Here is a 22,756-nt window from a genome sequence, read left to right as displayed (position 1 = left end):
TTTACCATCGCTTTTGCTGGTCATTTGTGGTTGCTTCAAATATTATGAGCCATAAATTATCCAAAACCTTCCTTAAAGGCGTTCTTCATATGAGACCTCCGATCAAAATTCCCTTTTCTCCCTGGAATTTAAACCTTATGCTGTCTCAACTTATTCTTCCTCCCTTTGAACCAGCTTTTTCTTGTGCTTTAAAATTCTTATCATGGAAAACAATTTTTCTTGTGGCCATTATGTCTGCCCGCAGAGTGTCAGAACTTCAAGCATTATCCATCAGACTGCCCTACATGATCTTCCATGCTGATAGAGTATCTCTCAGAACGAACCCCTCATTTTTACCTAAAGTCTGTTCTGAGTCAAACATCAGTCAGGTCATTGAACTACCAGTGTTCTTCCCCAACCACTCTAACAACTTAGAATATATGCTGCACAAATTTGATGTTCACAGACAGCTCAGATTTTAGCTTGACAGAACTAAGGATTTTAGGAAATCAGATCAACTTTTTGTATCCTTCTCAGAAGCAAGAAAAGGCAATCCAGTGGCTAAAACAACCTTATCTAAATGGTTATCCAATTGTATATCCTTTGTTTATGAAAATGTGAACATGCCTTTAATGCACAAACCAAAAGCTCATTCTACCAGAGCTGTCTCTACCTCTTCTGCTTTTCAAGCTAAATTGCCCCTTGACGATATTTGCACTGCAGCCACTTGGTCTAACCCTCATACCTTTATCTCACATTACAAAGTAGATAAGACTTCTAGGGACAGGGCTTCCTTTGGTTCTACAGTACTGAAGAACATACTCCCATGAGCCACCCAGGGTTGAGGGTGCTAGGGACGCTACCCATCAGTGAGAATAATCGGCGAGATTAACAACTTCACATATAGAAGTTATGTACTTACCATAACGTTCCATGTGAGTTGTTTATCTCGCCTTTATTCTCACGTCCCTCCCTCCTTCCCCCTCCTGGCTGACTGTTGACTTAGAGGCTAGTGCCATCCTGATTATTCAATATTTCTCTTTCCCTTTAGTTACTCTTCTTCGTAAATATATATAAGAGTGTATGTATAGGTTGTATATATGTGTGTGTGTATATATATATATATATATATATATATATATATATATGTATAGACTATTATTCGCAGCAAACAAGATCTGAGGTAATTCTAGCAGTGCATGGTGGGATAAGGGGCTGGTCTCGAACTACTGGCAAACCTTGAGCTTGCTATCGGCCGTGTCGGAGCCGAGGATCGGCTCCAACCCATCAGTGAGAATAAAGGCGAGATAAACAGCTCACATGGAACGTTATGGTAAGTACATAACTTCTATTTTTGCATCATCCATACATTTTTGAACATATATGAAACTGTAATATTTGACCTTATTTGCTGACTGTAATCTTTGCTAATTTCTTACTAGTAAATATTTTTTATGAGGAACCGGGCAAAAAATAATGGGATAAAATCAGGGACAGTTGAGAAGGCTAAAGCAGTGGATTATGTTGACATTGCATACTTATCTGAATCACTTTACTTACTTAGTCCCAAGATTGATCACATTCTAGTTTCTTACCGCAAAATGCAAATTGTAGTAAATGAATTGTCTATGCAAAGTCTCATGCAATAACGTATCAGACAGGTAGTTCGTAGTAGGGTTGCCACCTTTTTAAATGGCCAAAGTGGGACATTTTCGGTACAAACATCAGATTTTACAAGCCGACACATACCCACGGTCAGTACAAAGGATAGAACTTAACTTTTTTGCCTAAATAAAAGCATATTCTTGTAGCATTTTAGTTGCTTATTCTGTTTCTTATAACACTTATGTATTTTAGATACAGAATAACTGTTTTATGCAACTGTTACGTAAAATATAGGAAATAATTTTGTCCTAAAATCTCAGGACATTTGTCATTTCTAAAATTTTCTGTCAGGACACAACTGCCCAAAGAGGGTCTGTCCCTCGCAAAGTGGGACAGGTGGTAACCCTAGTTCGTGGGGAATTAAAACGGAGTTTTTAACGTTATATTGACATTGCATACGTATCTGAATCACTTTACTTAGTCCCAAGATTGATCACATTCTAGTTTCTTACCGCAAAATGCAAATTTTAGTAAATACATTAAGTGTATGCAAAGTCCCATGCAATAACGTATCAAACAGATAGTTCGTAGGGAATTAAAACTGAGCTCCTGTTTTTAAATATTTTATTCAGATGTCTGCATACTCCTTCCTGTTAATTATAGTACAACGCGCATTATCCGTGCCTGGATCTATATTCCTCAGAATTTATCTGTTTTTTTTTAGTGGTGGTTCGTGGTAAATGTTATTTAACCTGGTTGCTGTACATTCTAAAAGTAAATCTGCCCGTCTGTCAGAATCTGCTATAGCCGAAAGGCTGTAACACCACCACCATTACTTTCTAAAGAAAGGTAGTGCACGAACTTCTGACAGCAAAAACTGTGTCGTAACACAACGTCTTCCTGACTGAAAACAATGGCGTAACCCATCCCTGCTTTGGATACTGTTGGGCTACCCCCTCCCCCAGGACTGTAAACATAAACAAGACTCGTCTCTGACCTCAGCAATGTGCAGTAACCACACGTGCAGGGCAATCGGAGTCCGCTGAAATGCTGAAAAGAGAAACAAACTGGAAAATGTGACCACAAGAACTGGCAAAACCGACGAAGACATTGGACGTGCACGGTTATTGGTCTAGCGCCTGTCACTCTGAGTTGGGATTGGGAGGACTGAGGGGCGTGAATGGGGGCGGGGGTTATCTGATGACACACTAGTGAGGGTAGTTCCAGTAAGAGTTGTCAGCCACCAGGCTGAGAATCCTGCAACGACAATCAACAGGCGGCATAAACAGACCAGCCATGGTACTAGGCATTCTACTCACTGTCATTATTTGTAAATAAACTTCGACAGGCAGTGTTGACCACCGACAGTAGCGTGTGACACAGACCAGGCAGCTGTAACTGTGGCCCCCACAGTTGTCTGGTCCCTTTGCTCACTGTAATTGTGAGTTTTCTGCGTCAGAAGAGACTTCTACGAAGTGACAAAGTCGTGTTGCGGATAATTTATTTTTTCTCGTTTGTTTACATCTGTATGTGACAGAAAATCATGGCTGAAGCTGCAGCTCAACAGGTAGATGATATCGACCCCGATTTTGAGCCCTTGACCCGGCCGAGGTCCTGTACCTGGCCCCTTCCCCGGCCCGAATTCATCCATCCAGTTGTCAACTCCAACACTTCGTCGCCGGCTCCGGCCGTGAAGCCGGATGGCAGCGGGAACAACATTGACTTCATCAATAGTCTCAGCCTGTTGGAGGAGAGCGAGGACTACGAACAACACCACGAACTCGGGATCTGCTGTGGCGATTATCCATGCCAAGAGGCTAACTGTATCCACCAACAGCAGCACTCAAGCCCGGGCATCCCGTCACATCAACAGGTGCTGTCACCGGCGTTACCTTCCGCCGCCTCCCCCGGCAGCGCTTCGTCCCCCTCAGGGGTAGCATCCTCTTCAGTGTCGGCGCAGAGGAAGAGCAGCTCGTCCCGGAGGAATGCCTGGGGCAACCTGTCCTATGCGGACCTCATTACTAAGGCCATTGAAAGCTCGGTTGAGAAGAGACTCACCCTTTCACAGATCTATGACTGGATGGTCAAAAATGTGCCCTACTTCAAGGATAAAGGGGACAGTAACAGTTCTGCCGGTTGGAAGGTGGGTCCTAGTCTTTTCTTAGTACAATCTGAGGAAGTAAGGTGCTTGTGTGTATGTGAGCATGGTTGTGATTTTTCCCGTTTGTAAAATCAGCGGATGTTTGCTTGAGCTGTTAAAGCATAAATCTCTTCCAAGATAAGATATTTGTAGAATAACCATCGTCCTTATTACTCTGTGTTTATTTTTGTAAAGTGGGAGGATTATGTCTTTATGATTTCTGCACTGTATTCCTTTTTAAGTGTAACATGCATGCAGATTTACTTAGAGGTTAGCACCACAGGAATATGGTGTGTTCTGCGGATTTAATTGCTTCGAATCATTTTTTTCTTGAGTTATTCCCGTGAAATGGGTAATGCGTTATTTTTTAGATTTATATGCTACTTGGAGACAGTGTGCGCGAGTTTTGTGGAAGAAGCAACACTTGTTGAGCTGAGGGTTAATCCGATGTGACGAAGTAGAGTTCACGTTTAGATTTGAAACAAACTTTTCTTGAGAGCTAGATACCATTTCTTTCCAGTAACTATAATCGGCTGGTAGCAGAGTATTTGTTTGTGGTGTTTGTTTAAGTTAGGAAATTTACACTTGGCAGCTAAATGAAAGTATCCAGGGGTGTACTAGAATTATGTGCATTATACTCAGACCCCATGCTATTGCCCCCCCCCCCCGACATACATAATTACCTGATATTAAAATAATGTCCTCAACCCTAAAACGTTGTCCCTGTGCACTTTGGGACAAGAAACAAGTTATTTCCAGCTGTTGCCAATCTTAATCTTTAAAAGTCTATTTTACACGTGCATCAGGTAAGCATGCTTTATATAACTGCCAGACATTAGTTCAAATAATGTGCTCCGTTCTGTGCTCTTTGAACCTTACTTTCATTCTGTGAGAAATGCTCAGACAAAATTGAGTACACTAAGTATGTGTAGCGACACCCTTGAAAGTAACAAGGTGCTGTCTTGTACATGGAGAGAATATTAACACATTTTTGGGTGGGTGAGGGTTGAATGTACATTATTTATATATGGTATAAAATGAGAATTTTAAATTAGCGTATGTAGAAATACAGTTGTATACAGTATGTTTGTGTACTCCTGCATGCAGTGTTATTTTTGTGTTACCTGCAAGAGGTTTTTTTTTTCTGACAAATATAAACTGGATCTGAGTTGCCTTGAATGAGTGAACACTTTAGAATGGCATTGAGAACCTGTGATCCTTTTGTAGGCCCTTAGATTATTTACTGGACTGGTAGTTTGACAGGCAGTGGCAGTTGTACTTCTAATCTGGTATAATGGTACTAACCATAGCTGTCAACTTGCTCTTAAAAATTCTACATGAAGTGAAAAGTAATGACAGGGTTCAGATGCCTCAAAAAACAGGGACATCTTTTAAATACTACTGAAATTAATTGAAAAGGTTATTGGAGCAACAGGTTTGCATGGAATGCATTATCTGAATAAAAAAAAGTATGCAGCTCAAATATTTGGCATTATTGAATGACTGAAATAGTCACTGGTTACAAGAAAAATATGGAGAACAAGGCAATATATGGGTTAAAGTATGGGGCATTTTGCGAAATCATGGACCTTTGAGAGGTATGGTACTATCCCTGGTCCATCTTGAGAAGAAAAACTTCTGTAGCTATACAAATATTAAAATGTATGTTTTTTCTCAGAGCATGATGAAACGTGAAGGCTTTTAAGATCTGTTTTCATAGGGCTTAAAATTATTGAGTAACGTTTTGGAGTTGCAGACATTAAATTACCATGGTCATTTGAGATATTTGTGTGTGGGGGGTATTTTAAAGGAACCCTTACTTTTTTGTAGATACACACATAGAAGTTTCAGAGAATACCCAGTTAGTTATGTCATAGGTAGCAACTTTTTATTCACAAACTGACTTTTCCATAAGATGGTCTTAAATCTGCTGTGCAACTCATGCTGTTCATTCTCTTGCCAAAGAAAAAAGTGAAAGACCAGTAGTAGTAGCTCTAGTCAGCAGACAGGCATGCTGATTGAAAAGATTTATTATTAACATGCCAGAATCTCGCATGACCAGAAAGTTGAGGGTGAAAGCATTATGAATGCTGAAGTCAGCTTTATTAAAAAGCTTTTACGATATGTTTAAACATGAAGTGCATTTGCTCTTTGTTAATGGTACTTCTATTACATTGTTTTGTACAGTGTGTTTTCTTTGTGATGATAATTTTTCTATACTTAACTAAGTTCAGCAAGCAGAACATTGATTTCATGTTAGCATTTTCTGAAATTTCATAATTCTGTTCTCTTTTTGACATTTATTGAGGTTTAAAGCAGTAGTCAAGGGAGATGTGGATAATTAAGTAGCCCTTTCTATACATTGTTATGCAAAGGATTGTTTTGTAAGTTTTATCTTGCATGATGTCATTTCATGAATTTTTACGCAAACAATATAGTGACTGAACTTAGTGAAATTTTTATGTGCATTTTTTACTTATTTTATTGACTCAGTGTTTCGAAGCTGCTAAATATTTAAATATTTTGTAGGTGTTATTGCTGGGGTGGTGTATGTCACATAAGTGAAAAGTGATGTTTTTCACTATGAGCATAAAACGTTTTTAGTCAAATAAAAAAGTCTGATAACAGCCTCCCTTGTCTGTTATCTCATTAAAATGCCACCTTCGATATGAAAAACTCGACTTCGCTTTGGTTTCATTTCAAGTTTTGGTTTTAAGAATGCCTGACAAATTTTAGTAAGCTTGATAGTGAAACCTTGCAAAAATATGTATACCCTTCCACCTAGCTACCACAAAGTGCTCACTTTTTAATGCATTTAAAATGAAATGACTAGTAATATGAAGACATGCTGGCTGTGCAGTACGCCACTTTAAGGTTGCATTAAAATATCACATCCTCACTGAAGAGTCAGCAGTATCCTCAAGAAGTCAGAAACCCAGGGCCCTAGTAACAAACCTGTTGGCAATGGCATACTTTTAGTAGAGTTACTGATGTAGTTACAGAAGAAGTCTTTGTATTTAACAAGACGAAAAGCGCTTCATGTTTATGTTTATTGAGTGTCATTTTATCTTAGTAAAATCTACGAAGTGAACAATTTTGCCTTTTGTCTTCTGTTTGCCATTTTTGGGTAATTGAACCTTTGGAGTGGTATTGTTTGTGAACTTTCTTGGAGTTAATAGGTTGACTCAGAACTCCCACCCTTACAATTATTATATAAAGACAGAAAATGAACCATTCATCAAGTTTGCCAGTGAGACAAGAAGTGCTTTTATGCCAAGGTTTTTGCTTAAGGGGGTAATCCTAGTGTTGTAAAGTACGCATGTATGCCAACTTTATCACTGAAGAGAAATGTTTCTTACAGTATAAAGTAACCTTAATTATGACTGCACTTTTCTTTGGTTATCACTATTGCCTTTCATTATTTTATTGTATGTGATGGGTAGGGGAGTGAATCATACAGATCTGCGCTTTTGTTTTTCCTCAAAAAATGTACTGATTATGAACATGATTTGATTATTCTAAGTGACATAGGTGTTGGTATTGCTACACTTTATATAATGTGCTTTCTCATGGTGGTGGCAAGTAAAAGAAACCAGAAATGTGCGTGTATGTGTTTGTTTGTATTCATACATACATTCATAAATATGTACAGTATTTTGTTTGTTTTAATTTCAAGTATTTATTTAGGCCACTGAAACCAAAACTGTGGAGTGGATAGAACTTCTTACAGTGAATGCTATGACAAGAAACTTTAGTCTTCATACTTTGTTGATCTTTAACAATTAGTAACAGTCCCTGTGCTCATTTGTGTGAGCAGTGTTTTTATGTCTTTTTGGGAGAGGTTTTTGCTCTGCGGATTTCTATCAGGTCTTGCATCTTCTTAAGTGCTGTGTACTGGATGTATGATTCACTTGAATGAACTTCCTGAGCCACAGTCTTAACCTGTTAAACAGTGGAGTTTCATTCTTGACATATTTTATGTGAGAGTGTGCTTTCCTGTTTTTGAACTGACGTTTAACATTGGTTCCACTGCCTGTATAAGCACTTCTGAGAAAAGCTCTACATCCCTACCTTGGAGACAGTTGAGAGTATCCGTACCACTGAGTGTGTACCTCTCAACTGTCCAGATTTCTAAATAATGTCCAGATTTTTGCCTCATATTTTTGGTCTGTTCCTTATAAAATTTGTGGTTTTCTTGATTTTTGTGACAAATCAGTGAGGACTGAATTCACTGTATAATGATGGGCATTTGAGTTTCAGACGTCATATCCTTAAATGCATGGTAACACAAGACCCTTTATTCTAGCAACTTAATACGTTTATGAGAGCAATATTTAAAAGCTGTCTTTATTTCTGGGGCTTTGTCCACCATCATTTTTGGCTTTGTCCAAATATTTTGTGCCAAGAGGTTGACGGCTAGTGTGTGTGTGTGTGTGTGTGTGTGTATATATATATATATATATATATATATATATATATATATCTATATATATATATATATATATATATATATATGTGTGTGTGTGTTTGTGTGTGTTGCTGTATTTTAAAGTGTACATTCTGTTATGTGATATTCTGCAACACAGTTCATAGATATTTGTAGGTATATTAAAGAGTAGTCAATGTGACTGGAGTCATCTTGAGGGCAGTTTAGGTTAGGAAGCTATTTGCCTGATAAATAATTGTTTTTCTCTCGTTGCTCATTTAAAGTTTAATTCTTGCTTTTATTCTTCATGTCACCATTCCTGATTGCCATTCATTTGGAGGTTCAAGCCAAGCTGGAAAAGTTTTTGACACACGGTGTAGAACAATAGACATACTGTATAAGAATGGGGAGTGTTGTAACACTAATAACCTTAGTAAAATCCTAGGGAGCCACATTTCTCCTCATTTAGTGTAATTTGTTTCTGCATTTCCTTTGGATATGCAGTGCCCTTTCTGTAGTTATAATTATTACATTACTTTTTTTGGGGGGGGCGGGGGTTTACAATTGTTTGTGTTAATAGACCTGCAGTGTACCGCTTACAAGAGCTTTTTCCATCAATGGATTGCCGGTTTCTTAACAACTTTTGTCTGATTGTTCAATGCTTTTCATGTTTTGTGGCTCTTGGTGCAAGTATATGTGACTAAAATATTGTTGAACATGTGAGCATATGTGTGATATGGTAACTTTGTGTTTACATATGCAAATGAAATTACTATCACAGGAAAAGTATAAATCATATACTCATTTCATCACAGGAAAAAAGTCATAGTCACACATAATGGTTACTATTTTTGGTGCTTCCATTACATAAAGAGAATTGTATTTACATAGAGACTGCATTCCTATCAGCTTTTTTGTATTTTATGCCATCACTACATGTGTTGTAATGTTTACTAGTGACACAGCAGTTCTTGTATGTTTCTTAGTAAAATGTGTTTTAGGCATTTTTTTATTTATGAATGTATTGACCAGGGTAGAGTACTGATCCCAATGGGCCATTTTCCATTTCAGCCCAGGTATACTAACTGTACACAATACAAATGAAAAAACATATTCTTCATTGTGTAATGCTAAAGGCAAAGCATGGTGTTTAAAATGCATTTTGGAGAAGTCTCTGTCCCTTTGTAGCATAGTAGAGTACAGGGTATCTTTCACTTTGGCATGCATGTATAGTGGGGATAAGTGATGTTTAGACTAACCATCAGAACAGTTAGGCTCCAAATTGTGCTTGCTAATATAAATAATCAATGGGTGACAGGCTTGGGCCTCCTTTTGTCTGGTTCTTGGAAAAGATGGCCCAATAATTATGAGTTAAAGCTAAAAAAATAAGTGATTACAATTACAAAGCATCACTAGATTGTTTTATTATGACTGCGGTGGTGGTGCTGCGGTAGCGTTGTCGCCTCACAGTAAGACGTTGTCCTGTTCGATTCTCAGCTAGAGCATCTTCTGTGTGGAGACATGCGTGAATGGGCGTACCTTCGTTGAAGGTTGTGCGTCAGAGCTGGCAACTTTGCACGTAAAAATCTACTGCCAATCATTAGCGGACCCATAACCGGGAAAAGCTGAAAGACACAACAACTAGATTGTTTTATTATGCTTCCACTTCATAAAAATTAGGTGCCTACTAACATCATGTCAACTTCTTTTTAAAAGGACTAACTGCTAATTTTTTGTTTTCATTTTTTTTTTTATTTCTGACTTAACATTTTTTTTTTCTAGATGTTTTATTTTACTTCAATTCCTGTCAAGTGTCATTCCCCCGTCTGTCATGAGGCTGTTTGGTTTTGTGCCATAAGGGAGGCCTTATTGCAAAGATGAGAGCTGATTGGATGACTGTTTTGACCCTGGCAATGAGGGTGTTTCTCTTAGGTTGCAACTTTACCCCCAGTGGCTGATATGGACACCCACATTACTGCAGAGGTTCTCCAGTACACTCTCCAGTCATATGCATGTTCCCACCCACATGGTAATGAGGGCTACAGCCACAGGTTTGGTAAAGCTCAGCCCACATCCTCAGTCCTGGCTGTATTTTGGTACCTGCAAACACTTACTTGCTTAGTACTGATCACCCTATCAGAATCACCACTCCCCTCAGGGTAAACCAGCTGTCATCAGCTATGCACTGTGTTTGTCCCCCCCCCCGTCTCTTTTAGCACCCACGCCGCTATCGGAACCGAGCTTGTCTGTCAGGTCTTTATCCCTGTACACCACTGGCATGGAGCTGACTTAGCAGTTTTTGAAATGGATTTGCCCAGTATGGCCTTAAAAGCACATGAGCTACATTTTCTAACATGTTTCAAGCCACAGCGATGTGTAATTGGTACTACAGCATATGTATTGCAGTTTTTGTCAGCACTTCTTAAAAAACATAGCAGAGATGAGCAGGTGCAGAAAGGAAACCTGCTTAGCCCAATTCCTGCAAAGCTGCTGCTCTTTGCATCACAGAATTTAATTTTGCTGTTGTCTGCAAAATATGATACAGCAGAATACATTTGCAATAATATAAGCTGATAGAAGCCATTAGAACTCTTGTAGACTTTCTGTTCTGTCTATTTGAATAATTTTTAACCTTAGCAAAATAGTTTTGAGTACAGCTCTTTATAAAATAGGCACATATTTTGGAGAGTACAGTTCAGAAGTTGTATAGATACTTGGTTGTTTCAGCAGTGCTTTTTAACCCTGATTTTAATTTGAGATTAAAAGATACAACGCCTGTTTAATCTTTGAACTGTGGTAACAGTTCTGATGTTATTAAAATAAAGATTTTAAAAGTGTGCCTTTTTTCTTTTCTGCTAAGAACTAAAAGCCTCTGCTTTTGCAGTTCGCTGGTGTAGTATCTGCTTTATCAGAGTAAAGGGGTACCATGATGTTCTGCTGAGTAAGTTTAAGCATGTTCAGCAAAGTGTAGACATCTTTACTGGTATTTTAGAAGAGTCCTATAGTGTCTGAGATATTGCAGTTTGGAACTTTTGGAAAACATGTTGATACCCGAAGCCTGAAAAACCTATAACCCAAATGAATTCCTTATTTGTGACTAAGGTAGTGAAGTTGTGAGCACAATGCCAAATATGAGCCAACAGTTTGAGATAGTGATTGGACTGTAGAACAGACCCTTGTAGGTGATGGTTGCTGAATGCAGTAGCTGATTACCTTTACTATGATAATGGCAGGTGAGTGTGTCCTTACAGATGTTCCACACTAAATTTCTCCAAGGGTTAGTATGCTTGAGCCATAGCTTTTCTCATTTCTAAGACTGAAGAAGCCTTCGGGTGAAAGAGCTTACTACTATACTGAATTAAACTGTTTTTATACTTCATTACTTCGTATTGATTTGTGAGACTACTTGGTGCCTTTCGTTATTGGATGTTACTGCCATTTGGTTCCTGTGCATGCGTTGGATTATAGACTTTATGTAGAGTTTGATGAAGGTTCCACTTCTTCCTTAGCATTTGCTATTTTCTTCTTTATTCTGAAACATGGTCTGCATTTTATCTCTATAATTACACCTGGCAGCACAGTAAGTTGATGGGCGGCCACGGTGGTGCAGCGGTTAGCTTTGCCACCTCACAGCAAGAGGTTCTCCGGTTCGATTCTCGGCTGGGGTGCCTTCTGTGCAGAGTCTGCATGTCCTCCCTGTGGGTGCGTGGGTATCCTCGGGGTGCTCCGGTTTCCTCCCACATCCCAAAGACATGCTGAAGGTGGATTGGACACTCTAAATTGGCCCTGTGTGTGAGTGTGTGCATGTGTGTGCCTTCTGTGGAAGGTTGGGTGCCGAGCTGGCAACTCGACACTGTAAAACTCCACTGCCAATCATGAGCGGACAGTTGATCCGCTGTGGCGACCCCTAACTGGGAAAAGAAGAAGAAGCAGCACAGTAAGTTGATAGCGAAGGAAACTGGGACCTTTTAACTGCATCTTTTCCCTTTAAATGTATGTTTGGGCTGTTCTGAAAATAACATTGTACTTCTCTTCGCTGAAGTTCTATGGAGAAGAGCTTGCAATTTTAAAATTTAAATGTTAGATGAGAAATGTTCTTTAGTTTAAAAGTTAACTTGGAGGAGGTGGAGCCATGCTTGACAAAACATTTGTATCTCATTAATCCTTTGATAATACTTTGTTTCTGCATGGTGCTGGCTCTTGTGGTACTTGTGAGCCACTGATTATTTTGCTTGGTGGCATGTCTCTTTTGAAATTATTTGTACTGAAATGATTTCTTGTTTGTCCCTTCTCAGCAGCCCTCTTGTGGCATAAGTGTTAGTTGAGGCCATATATGTGTCCTCACTGACAAAACAGCTGTTGGCTACATATTTGGTGTTAGGTGTTGATACCTGTTGTGTTAACTTTGATGGCAGACATGCCATCTGGTTTGAGTTTAACATCAACCCTGTAGTTATGAGGTTGAACTTCCAGTCTCACTTAGGGTCAACCATTTTTGGTCCCTAGCTATCTGGTCAAGGGCAACCAAAGCTGTTACTACTGTCTTCTCAAGTTTTTCAGGTTTGACCAATTGGGGGTGGTCTGTTTGACCCTAACATAGATCTTGATATGTTTTAACATTTTGTCATTTAGAATCTTCTTTCAAGGGTACTCTAGGTTTTTGCATCAGCTTATACTTGTGTCTAAATCTAACATGACATTCTTCCACCCTCCCGTTGCTGCTCTGATAAGAGCTGTTTAGGTAGTGGATTTTTTTTTATAGCCAGCTGGTGGAAACTAGCATTCTGAGCTTTGTGTCAGCACAAGTAAGTCTTTTGGATGAGTCTAGCATTTCATTTCCCACCCTTTTCATGTTCTGTCAGTGAAGTGGAACATAGTTTCTGTATCACACTATACACATTTTGGCTGAGAATGTAACTTTGATCCTCTGTGCTTTTTCATGTAGTCTTTCTGCTGAAGCTAACAATTTGACTTTCCACTCTCCTCTTTCTTGTTCTGGCAGGAGATGTTTAAGTAATGAAAGTATTGATTTCCTTGATTGTACCTTGTGGATATCAAGAGTGGGTATACTCTGCCAACCTAGTAATTATTTCCTGTGGAGGCTTCAACTTTGGACTTTATGGATACTCGGTCCATCTCTACTGGCTAGTTTCCCTTGAGAAGCTGTATTATTTTGTAGGAGTCTTATGATGTAAACCTTTATTTTCCAGCTTCTTACATAATGAATGGGGGCTGGTAATGCATGCCTTATTTTTCAGTTGCTAGCACACCAGTGTGACTGTGATTGTGTAGTCGCTCTGAATTTTAGTGTACTTGTTGTGAGACAATCTGACCTTCCACATCAATGAGTTCCACAACCTATCGTAAGATAGTGAAAGTATAACTTTTGATTGTTGTTCCATAAGAGTGGCCTGTGTTGAACTCTGGGGAGGGCTGTCAGTTCCTTGCTTTTTCTTGGGCTCTTTTCTGACATTATTTGTTGAGTATACCTGCTGACCATGTATACCTTTGTTAGCATGAATGTTGCTGGAATTTCTATCCTTGTATACCTTAAATGGAAATAATGCTGCAAGGTACACTGCCCACTCTGTCTTCCTAGCCATGAGAGAAGGCAGTCAAAATAAGGTATTGCTGGAGCCGTCCTTTGGCGATTCGAAAACCTGTGCTTTTGGTCCTGTTGTGTAGTGCAGGGTGGCCATGTTGCTTTGGCGGGTTGTGACACGAGGTACATTTCCACAACCTTCCAACAGTATTCATTATTTCTGATAATGTTCAGCAGCATGTATATAATTGCTTTCTTTATTTTCTTCCATGCCAGAAAAATGTCTTAATCTATTGAGTCTGCAAATTTTTATCAGGGCAACCGTCTAATGCCTCACTAAGTTTAGAGACATCATAACTCCCCTTAAAAATAAGAACTGTGAAGTTGGTGAAGGAAATTGATAAAAAGGGAAACAAAGGAAAACAATATCATGGTTCCAGCATTAGCTGTATAATATAGCAAAATATAGCGTGTGTAATAATTAAAATTTGCTAAAAGTGAAGGTGTCATATTTGCTTGGGTTGTAAGACTTTAAGTGCAAGTTACATTGAATAGCTCTGGCATTTTTAATGCCAATGAATGTTACAGGCTCATCCTTTCAGTTATATTCATATTTCCTTGGCAAAAATCTTTGAAAAGATGGTGTGCTTGTAACTTCCAAAGTATGCAAATTAGTATCCCAGTTTTAAGAATAGGAGATATGATTTTTATGCAGAGAACTGAGCTCTCTTGTTTTTGAGGTCTCAGGTGGAGTCTTATGCAGAAAAAGAGACAGGAATCACATACAGATAATTGACAGTGGATGATGCGTACGTGGTAAAACAAGTCAAGTCACATTGATGCCACTAGACATCATGTTCAGAGTGTAAGGACTGAGTATTCAGAGGGTGAAGCACTCACTACCTCTGGATAATACTGTATCCCTACTTCCCTTAGTAATGTCTAATGTGTGAGGCTACTGTATGTTTTTCCTGTTGTAATAGCCACCATTATATATGCTGATCATCCTGTCATAGCAGTACTGTAAGATGATAAGATATGCAATAGAAAGCCACCTGCACTACTGTTTAGAGCTTAAACATGCCCTTACTTGCAGATTGGCTGAAATCTGAAACGGTGTTAGGCTTTTAAATATTCCAGACCTGTTCTACCTTGCATGTTCTTTCAGTTATACTCCACCAGAATCCTCGCTTAGCTCATAAGACTGCAGGCGTCCATATGCTGAGGAAAACTGGTGCTAGGTCTTACACCAGGCAGAAGAAAAAGTTAATTGAAACAATTTATGTGATGCATATTATGGTTTATCTAACTATTAGGGTAGGTCTCAGCTAGATTATAGTAACACCTCCTAAGTGTGTATTTGTTTTTAACTGCTTTGCTAGCCTGCGAGATAGCCTTTTTTCCACAGCTTGTTTTGTGGCATTTTCTTGATATTTATTCATGCTAACAATCTATATTGTAATTGAATATCAAAAATCCACTTTTTGTAAGCTTAATTTTATTCTCCGATTGAGGTAAACATTTCTGTGCTACAGCACTCGCATAACATTGATTACCATCTCTGCAGTGCTTTTGCATACTTTCTGTGAACTGTAATTAACTTTGGCTTGCTACTGAAAAAAGGACTTCAATCTCATTTGTCTCACTTAGTTAAGTTTAAAAAAGAAGCAAAGAAACTATAACTTGCTTAACAGGAGGAGCAGGACAGAGACTGTGTGTGTGTGTGTGTGTGTGTGTGTGTGTGTGTGTATGTGTGTGAGAGAGAGATTGCCTGTAATTCTAGTTACACCATTGAGGTCAGGCAGCTTATTTCCTGCCTAAAATATTTTATTGCACAGAAGCTACTCAGCAAATAGTCTATGTTATATTTATTTCTGTTGCTATAACTCTTTTGTTTTTGTGGCATTTACTAAAGTATTGTTAGTGTGGGTAGCAGAGTTAACATTTAATAGATGGCCATCTATAAACATGCATATTCTTATTTAAAGACACCTACATCGCTTACCATTGGCATTAATTTTGCATTTATAATATGTAATGGAACTTTATTAATATTGCTGAGAGAACCCAAGAGTATGAATGAATTGTACACTTGATTTGTTGTGCTCTTTTAATATAACATTATCTATGCTCAAAATAATTAACAAAATTAGGTGGATGTAATTTCAGATCAATCCAGTAGTTTTGTTTTCTTTCTTTCTTTCTTTCTTTCTTTCTTTCTTTCTTTCTTTCTTTCTTTCTTTCTTTCTTTCTTTCTTTTTTTCACAGTAAGGGGGGGGGGGGGCTTAAGTCTCTGCCACCTCTCTGTGACATCAAGTGTTGGTGTAATGAAGAGTATTCCGATGCCAAATAATGAATGAATATTGATTATCTGGTGGCGTTATGCATACGGTTAGGATGTATCAACCTTATCTGCCGAAATGTGGATATCATTCAAGGAGGCGAGGCAACATCTGAGAAGATCTTTGTGCAGATTCAGTAAAGAATTGGAAAGAACTTGTAAGAATACTATCATTTCCCTTATTGTGACTTTTCCCTCTTGCTGTGAAATGCTGAGTCTTGACCATTGTAGAGAAGACCCCTCTTTCTTTTCCTTGTTTTTCTTTGTCACAGGCTTCAGTTTTCTCAATACCAGTCTAAGTGACAGTTATAATTATCTGTAGGTATCATTGCGACCAAAAGATTACCAGCTCAAGGAATACGTTCCAGCATGCGTGTGTCACTTCATGTGATTTCATACTAATCAGTATCTGTTTGAACAAGAGATTTAATGACATAATGTAATTAATATTTACAACATTTTTTTTCCTTTTTTCATGTCATAAATGTTTATTCTAACCTTCAGGAGTTCTTCAACTGATGTTTGTTCTATAGTGATTTATCATTTTGTTGACCACTTTGATCCCACTGAATCAATTGCTCTCTCTACTGGGAGAAAAAAATACACAGTATTATTCATGAGACATTATTTTCATAGCAGCCAATCGGCATAAGTAATGTGTGTTTAGCAGACAGGAGAAAGGTGAAGTACTTCCAGTTCAGCTCACTCTTTTCCTCCTTCCTAGGTTTCTGATCGTTTGGCAGAAGCTGTTTTAAAAGCCCACATGGGTTATCTGAAGCTGCATCTTTTGCTTCTTCTTTTCCAGGGCATTAAAAGGGTTTTGCTGAAGTGGTATTCTCCATGGAAATGCTGTTGGTTCCATTGTTTTTCTGACAGATGCTGATTATGAGGTTGTTGATTTTGCTTGACCAGCCTTAGATCTGTTGCTAAGGTAGCCACCTTTGGATGTTTTTCTACTTATTGCTAGTCTAACTGACACATGTCATGTAACATATATACTGATACTGGCTTTTCCAGCATTGATGCTATTGATATCAGATGGGTAACCTATCAGTTGTTTGACAGACAGTTCTGCAGGTGGTGACTGAGTGAGTCATTGTCACTAGAAACACTTTTAGTAATCGTAGACATTGCCATTTTCCCCACTGTTGTGGAACCATGCAGTTAGTATATTCAAGTTGGGGGATCCCCTCATATGGGACTGCTGGGAGTCTGACTCCCCTAAAAATGTTTTGTTGCTCCCAGAAATTGGTATTCTGCTGTTTAAGATTGAACGAGTTTGCATTGAAAGAATTATCCATGGATGAGTTGACACGGATCTGACAGGAGTCATGCTCTTCTTTTTTCCTGTAGTGTAGGAGGAGTTAGACCTTTTAAACAACCTCAATAGAGTTAGTTTTCCACATCCAGGTTTTCTAAATAAAGGGGTGATGTATTTGTGTGACTCAAAGTTCCCAGCCATAGTCCTAGAACAGTTTTGCCACAAGCAAACCTATTAAGTTCCCTATAGAATCTCTCATGGAAGACCTGCAAGAGGAAGGTGGGGCAAGTTCACCACCATCCAAAAGACCTTCTGTTTGGTATGTACTTACAGTTGATACAGCTATGTGGGGACTGGGCAGCCGACCCCATATCTTTCCCCCATTGTAGGCTGCTCCAGGTTCACTCCGCAGTTTTCTTTGTGCCTCCTCTGTTGACACCCCTGATAAAAGCCACATTACCTGAAAGCCTGGATGAGAAAGGGAGTCATGCACAGATTCAGGAAGATTGTTTTCATGTCCAACATGCTATCTTTGTGGATGTTGAATTACGTACACACATGGTGTATTTCAAAAGCTTTCTAACTCACTTGTCCATCAAGTCCCACATTGACCTCCCTGTGCTTAATTGCATGGCTTTTCAAATTCCACTGATGATCAGGAACCCTTTGTACCCGTGAAGAGGGTGATCCCAGTATTAATTTCTGCTCTGAAACCAAATGTATGTTTTTCTTTCGTTTGGGCTATGGCCAATGGTTTAGATGCTTTGGTTATCATGGTCATTCTGTTTTCCCAAATTTTTGACTTCAGTTTGAATTTTTATTTTATTTTATTTTACATTTGTTAACTGGGAAAGTCCGACTGGACACAGGTCCATTTTCAGCGGGGTCCCGGGGAGATAAGCTCCAAATAACACATACATAGAATAACAGGAAATTACATGAAACATTCATTTCATGTTATGAGAGCTTTCATTGCATACACACAAGGAGATGATGCATACAGTATGGAATACATTAAATTAACCCAGTTAGTGTCCCTCTCTCAATCATTTCAAATTTTCATAAAGGAGCCAACTCTTTATCTCCGGCATCTTTAAAGGTCTCTAAAACTTTCCTCAGAGGTACCTTTTTTCTTAACCTGCCAGTTAAAGACTCCATTCCTCCATGGGAGTTATACTTTGTGCTGGACTTTTTGCTAGAAAATGTGACTTACCTCCCTGTCTACTTGGTGGCTATCACTTCCACCAGAAAAATTTCTGAACTTCAAGCTGTGGTGTCTGTGTCTTACCCCGTGGCATCAGACACATCACTGGGGTTTCTAGTGCCAGTACCCTGGGCCTTTTGTACCCTTTTTCCCCAGTGTTGTTTATCTTGGTACCTTTTTTCTAATGTCATTGTCCTAGGCAACCTCTTTCATTTCCTTTCATCCCATTAAGAAACTCACCATGCAGTCCACATCACAGTGACGGGCTCATAAACCTACGCCTTTGCTTAGACCAAAGATCCCTCCAAGTTCCTCCATACCTCAGCCTATAAGGACCTTTGAGATTTCTGACACAGAAATACCACAGGAAAAGGCCTAGAAATTCACACGACATAGATACACTTATTGAGGACATTAATGATGATGATGGGGAGTACACTTACACTTTTCTCTCCCTTATGGCCCTAAGTTTGAGGAATATGTGCAAATGATGCAGCAGAGGGTTGGGGAGAGGCTGGCTGTCATATTTCTGTGTAATGTTTTTGCACAGTAGGCAAGATGGTCAAGAACATTGAACATGGTTGAATAATAAGTGCTGATAGAATCGTAATGCAATGAGAAGGAACCTGCAAATCATGATGAAGAGAAGAATGAACAGTTGTTTTGTAAATCCACAAGTCATTCTTCATTTCAAGCCACTTCCCAAACCTTGAAAGGTTTGCTGTGTCATTTTCTGTCCTTCTGCCCGTGACACTTCTTGTAGTAATCACACAGCAGTGGCTCTTGAGTGATAGAAATACATGTGTAATTAGTGGATTATTTCAAAACAATCAGATGTTTGAATTGCAGATTATTATCTGTCACTTCTTTGCCTACAGCAGTAAATGCATGACTGTAGATCACTGAATATGTAAATCGCAGTCAGAATACAGGATTGTAAATGATTTCTGATATCCATATAACTTGCTGTAGACTGCATACTTTAGGTGCTGCATAGACTTGCAAGGTTGTTTAATCTGACTTGCTTGATTAAACTGCTTTTGCTAAAACTCACATTGCTGCAAGCAATTGCACACTCTATGTATTAAAGACACTTTACAAGATGTAAATGAAGTGTATACTCTGTCTGCTAATATGGCTACACTGTATATGCAGTTATACTGCCAAAAGTATTATTTTGAACAAATTGGTTGCAGAACTTGTTCTGCTTTAGCACCTTATAATGAGATAGATGCTAGCTGCTTTGCCATACCAGATATCTGAGAAGAGTGATTGCACTGCAAATACTTTTTCAAACTTTGTATAGCAGTTAGGGGTTCAAGTCCTGCATGGCAATAAGAGCTTGGGCTAGTGCACATCCACAGTCACATATGAATGTTTGTGGGACCCCCTCTGAAGTGTGTATGCCTGCTTATGCGAACATTTTAGAGAGAAAAGTGTCTGCTGCTTTTCCTTTCAAACTTCTTTGAGTGGTACCCCCCTTAGACAGCAGTTAAGATTAGGAGACTGAGAGCTCTGTAACCATAACCAGTAGCTGAATTTTCTGTGACACTTGTTGAAAAGAATAGGGGAATTTCCCCAATGCTTTGCCTAGATTTCCTCTGATAAGTATGAATACTCCCTCAGATCTCCCCTGAACAGAGGCTGCTGGCCTAGTGGGACTAACCTAGTCAACAAAGCATATGTAAATAAAATAAATAAACAAATCTAGAGCAGAATAGGGTGAACCTGGTTGTTTGTCCCCCCCAAGATGGAATATGTATTTTGGGTAGAAGCTTCTAAACCATATGATTCCAGTTTTTGCTGTGACGTTCTTTAGACTGCCATAATTACAGAGCCCAGCTGTCATTCTGCCAGATAAGAACTCCACAATGATGAGCAGATTTGGAAAGCCTGTGGTCATATCTCCTCATGTCTTGCAAGCTTTTGAGCTATTTGCCACATATTGTGTATTTCTAAATAGATACTGTAGATGAAATGCAGTATGTGGCACAGGAGTTGCTAGAGTCCATTAAGGGATAGTATAATGACCCAAATAATGGTATCTTCCAATTTAGACAACCCCGTGGATTGAGTGATTTATAAGATGGTGGTAAGTATAGCCAGAGCAGGGAGATCTGGCAGTATACTTGGATTATATGTCTGCAGCATATCCCATGATATGTTTGTTTTCTAAACTATGTGAAAAATACATTTATTAAATGAATGTTAATGTAGTTTTATCATTTGATAAATGAACAAAAGATGATTGCTTGACTTTTAAAAGAATTCTGGATGTATGACAGTACTGTTGTCAGTCATTGCAACAAAAGGTTGGTTGTAATGGTGACAGATTTTCATGTTTGTTAATGTAAATGCTGTGCCTGCTGCGTTGAGTAACAATAGGACTTATGAACACATAGATTTAGGTTCTAAATATTAAAAGAGAATACAGTATTTATAGTTATTTGATTATTTATTGGTTAGCAGACATCTCTGTTAGGGATTATATAAATATGTGGAAATTTCTAAATGTGTCTATCCACTACCTTATTGGTTACCTAAGACAGAAAGATATAGGAATATGCCACCATTTTGCCTTGTTGTTTCAGGCAAGGATGCATTACTGAGTCTGGTTCACATTGGTGCCACACTTGAACCATTTATTGTTAGTACTATTATTACAGTCATTTTGCAGTTCTTTATAGAGTTAGAGTCAGGGTTTTGCTCCCTGAGAAAATCCTTGTTAGGTCTGGCAGTGCTAACTGCTTTGGCAGCTGCATCTCTTCCCACAGATCTAATGTTATGGTTCATAGGTTCATAGGTAGGTACTAGGCTATCTGCCCGAGGGTATTTATAAGTGTAGCCAGAGTGTGTCGGCTTTTGCCACCCCATTGACTAATTAACTAATCCTCTGTCAAGCAGAGCCAATGAAATGATCCCAGGGGTGTATTTTCTGTTACCCATCCACTCGTCAAAGTTTCTCTTGAAGAGTGTTAGTGAAGGGCTCTGCCTGATGTAATTTGGAATTTTCTTCCAAAGCATGGGGAGTCTCTGTGACAGGAATCTATCCCTCCAGTATGTTTTATTTATTGTTGTGGCGAGGTTTAGCTCACTAGAGCGCATGGCTCACAGTGACTTGGATTTCTTTAGGTGGAGCATGTCCATCAATTCTGAGTTAGATATGGCTTTGTAAGTCAGGTAGAGATCACCTCTGAGTAAGCGATGTGCCACTGAGTACAGCCGGAGTTTTTTCAGTCGGGCTGCATAGGACATATGTTTGAGGCTGGTAATCCTTTTGGTGATGTACTTTTGTGGTCTTTTCAGCTGTTGGAAGTGTCTTGTGAGGTGCATCCCAAATGGGGCATTGTACTCTATGATGGGTCTAATGAGTGATGAGTAGAGGGGCACTATAACCTCTTTATTTATAGATGCAAACCCTTTAGTAATTAGATGGGTCACATAAAAGGATTTCCTAACTACTTTGGCAATATGATTGTCAAAGGAGAGATTACTATCTACCTGGGTCCCCAGATCTCTTGTATACCTCTTCTGTATTAAGGGGGCTGCCACCTATGTGGTAATTCGTGGGTGTTTTGTTTTTCCCAAACGGAATGACTATGCATTTTTTGGCATTTAGCTTGAGGCCATGACTTTGACACCATGTGTCTGTCTCAGTAAGACTCTTTTGGAGGATGTCCGTGTCAGCCGGAGAGTCAGTTATGGCTCCCAGTTTGCAGTCATCAGCGAACTTGGTTAGCCATAGTCCTCCTGTGTCTGCCTGTACTTCTGAGAAGTATATGCCGAACAGTAGGGGTCCCAAGATCAAGCCTTGCGGGACGCCACTTGCGACTGGTTTAGAGTCTGACCTGGAGCCCGCTATTCTTACTGTGTGAGTTCTGTCTCTAAGCCAGTTGGCAACCCATCTTGTGACGTAGGGGTTTATGTTCAGGTTGGTGAGTTTTTCTGTAATACCCGAGTGGGGAATGGTGTCGAAAGCCTTGGCGAGATCAAGGTAGGCTGTGTGAACCACCTTTCTGTCATCTATGGCCTTGGTGACTGTCTCGAAGAAGTCATCCAGGTTTAGTAGGCATGATCTGCTCTTAACAAAGCCAAACTGGGTCGGGTCAAGTGTTTGGAAGTTCCCGATGTCTTTGTTAATGAGTTCCATGATGATGCACTCCATAGCCTTGCAGACCAGGCTAGTCAGGCTTATGGGGCGATAGTTACCAGGGTCAGTTGTGGCCCCTCCTTTGTGGAGAGGAATAACTGTTGCTGT

The 22,756-nt window shown here is 39.2% G+C and overlaps 1 protein-coding gene across 1 annotated transcript in view; it reads left to right on the top strand.

Annotated features, from left to right (window-relative positions):
- The first annotated feature begins 2,816 nt into the window (after positions 1-2,816).
- Positions 2,817-22,756, top strand: part of FOXO1 (forkhead box O1) — a 367,521-nt gene continuing 347,581 nt past the window's right edge. Inside the window, exon 1 of the mRNA XM_044071658.1 lies at positions 2,817-3,727. Within this exon, the coding sequence (XP_043927593.1) occupies positions 3,128-3,727 (600 nt within the window). The 5' untranslated portion in view covers positions 2,817-3,127. The remainder of the gene's footprint in view (positions 3,728-22,756) is intronic.

The sequence above is a fragment of the Protopterus annectens genome, chromosome 5.part0 (assembly GCF_019279795.1).
Source record: "Protopterus annectens isolate FY-2018-M chromosome 5.part0, PAN1.0, whole genome shotgun sequence".
Classification (NCBI taxonomy): Eukaryota; Metazoa; Chordata; order Ceratodontiformes; family Protopteridae; genus Protopterus; species Protopterus annectens.
Note: the sequence above shows the minus strand (reverse complement) of the source record. Positions and strands in the feature narration are given on the sequence as shown.